Raw genomic sequence first — 1,734 nt, forward strand, 5'->3', positions numbered from 1 at the left:
CCCGCACCTTCAAAGTCCACATCCTGAATGATGAACACAAGTAGGTGCCAGTAAAAGCCCTTTTGAGCTCTTGGACTGTCTCTTACAGAACTGTTATCAGAACTGCAGTTGCAGACTGTTTAGTTTGGGTTAACTGTGTGCTCTTGACTCTCAGATCTTTCCCACTCTGCATTTCTCATGGTTTCCGTCTTGAGAGGAGGATTTTGGTACCTAGGAGAGATTTACTGTCTCTCATTCAATATTTATATCTTGTACTTCCTTCTCATGCTGCTGATGCACCTTTCTGTTCTTCCACATATGCTGAGATCAGGAACCCAGCTCCAGAGACAGAGCTGCTTCTGCAGAGAGGAGCAGAAGCGCTGTGGTTTGTTTCTGGTGGTGCACTGCCAGTCCTGTCAGAGTCCTGGGACTCATAGGCATGTGCCCCTGTACTGCATCTAAATGTTGGGTGTTTTTCCTGAGTTTTTTCACACACTTAGGCATTCCTCTACCCTACAGTGTGACTTCCCGTGAACTGTGTTGTCCTTGAAGGATTCTGACAAGTTACACAAAGCCTCCTTGTCCAGAAGGGAGAAATTGGCAATTGTAGTTACAGCCTGGTGTGGAGTGTGTTCTTGGTTTGTGGATCTCTGCTTCTTTCTGGGCCATTGTCCTGCATGGATCAGGATGGGTATAGTGACCCTAGGGAACTCTCAGTTCGTCGGCTGTGTTCATGCACTATGTACTTTGGATCTGCTGATGCTACTCCAGCCGTGTGTTTGCTGTTGGGTGGGATCTGGTGTGCTCTGGGAGGACTGAGTGAGGACAGTGGATTGAGCTGAACCAATTCTGAGCAGGCTATAGCAGGGAAGGAATAATTGAGGGACACTAGCACAGGAAGACACATAGGATAAACTACTAGATGATTGCAACCACGTACATCAGCAGCTTGGTTTAAAAAAGGTGTTTTGCAGAGGCAGTCTCAACAGCTTTAAAAAACATCCTTTAAGAAGGATGCTCTGAAGTTTGATATGCTTCTGTACGTTACCAACTTGTACAGCTCACTTCCTGTAAGGATTTGCTGTTCTCAGCCCTGCTCCTTGTGGCACACAAAAGGCTTTTTTTGTTTCCTCTGTACCAGATTGTCTCCCAGATAAATTTCACTGTATTCCTCCAGCTGGTTTGATGTGAGAAAGTGCTTTAATGAATTGGACAGGTCTTTTTTTCTCTGCAGACTCCAGTCCAGTGGTTCACACTGAAACTGGAGAGAAAGCTTGCCCTTTATTTGGTTGGTTTGTCTTTTTGTTTTGCAGGACAACAGCTGCACGTGCAAAGGTGGTGAATGACTGGGTGATAGAGGGTGGTGTGCTGCTGATGGGATATGAGATGTACCGTCTCCTCTCACTGAAGAAGTCCTTTGCCACTGGCAGGAAGAAGAAAACAAAGAAACAAGCTGGCCCTGTTATTATTGACCTGGATGAGGAAGATCGGCAGCAAGAGCTTCTGAAAGGTGGGAGGCCAGTCCTGGGGAGAGCGTGATCCTGTTATCCAGCTGCCTATCAACTCTGGCAGCACAGGGAAACATCCTACAGCTTGCTTTTAGCGTCCCTGACATGATCCAACTTTGCTGGGTGGGATTGTGTCTTTGGAGACAGAAAGTTGTTGAGCTTTGGTTGAGTCTTTCATTTCTTGCAATGACTGCAAGTAAGTGTGGAAGTCAGTACACCAGTATAAATTGGGGAATGACCTATTAGA

At 46.3% G+C, this 1,734-nt stretch overlaps 1 protein-coding gene across 1 annotated transcript in view; it reads left to right on the forward strand.

Moving 5' to 3' along the window:
* The window catches only part of LOC104537878 (helicase ARIP4-like), a gene marked incomplete at both ends in the record, with an annotated part of 6,892 nt that extends 5,403 nt beyond the window's left edge, over positions 1-1,489 (forward strand). The window contains 2 exon segments of the mRNA XM_010180893.1: positions 1-40; positions 1,293-1,489. Of these exon segments, the coding sequence (XP_010179195.1) occupies positions 1-40; positions 1,293-1,489 (237 nt within the window).
* Between the last annotated feature and the right edge of the window lie 245 nt (positions 1,490-1,734).

Source organism: Mesitornis unicolor, unplaced genomic scaffold (genome assembly GCF_000695765.1).
Source record: "Mesitornis unicolor isolate BGI_N332 unplaced genomic scaffold, ASM69576v1 scaffold10123, whole genome shotgun sequence".
In the NCBI taxonomy this organism is placed as follows: Eukaryota; Metazoa; Chordata; class Aves; order Mesitornithiformes; family Mesitornithidae; genus Mesitornis; species Mesitornis unicolor.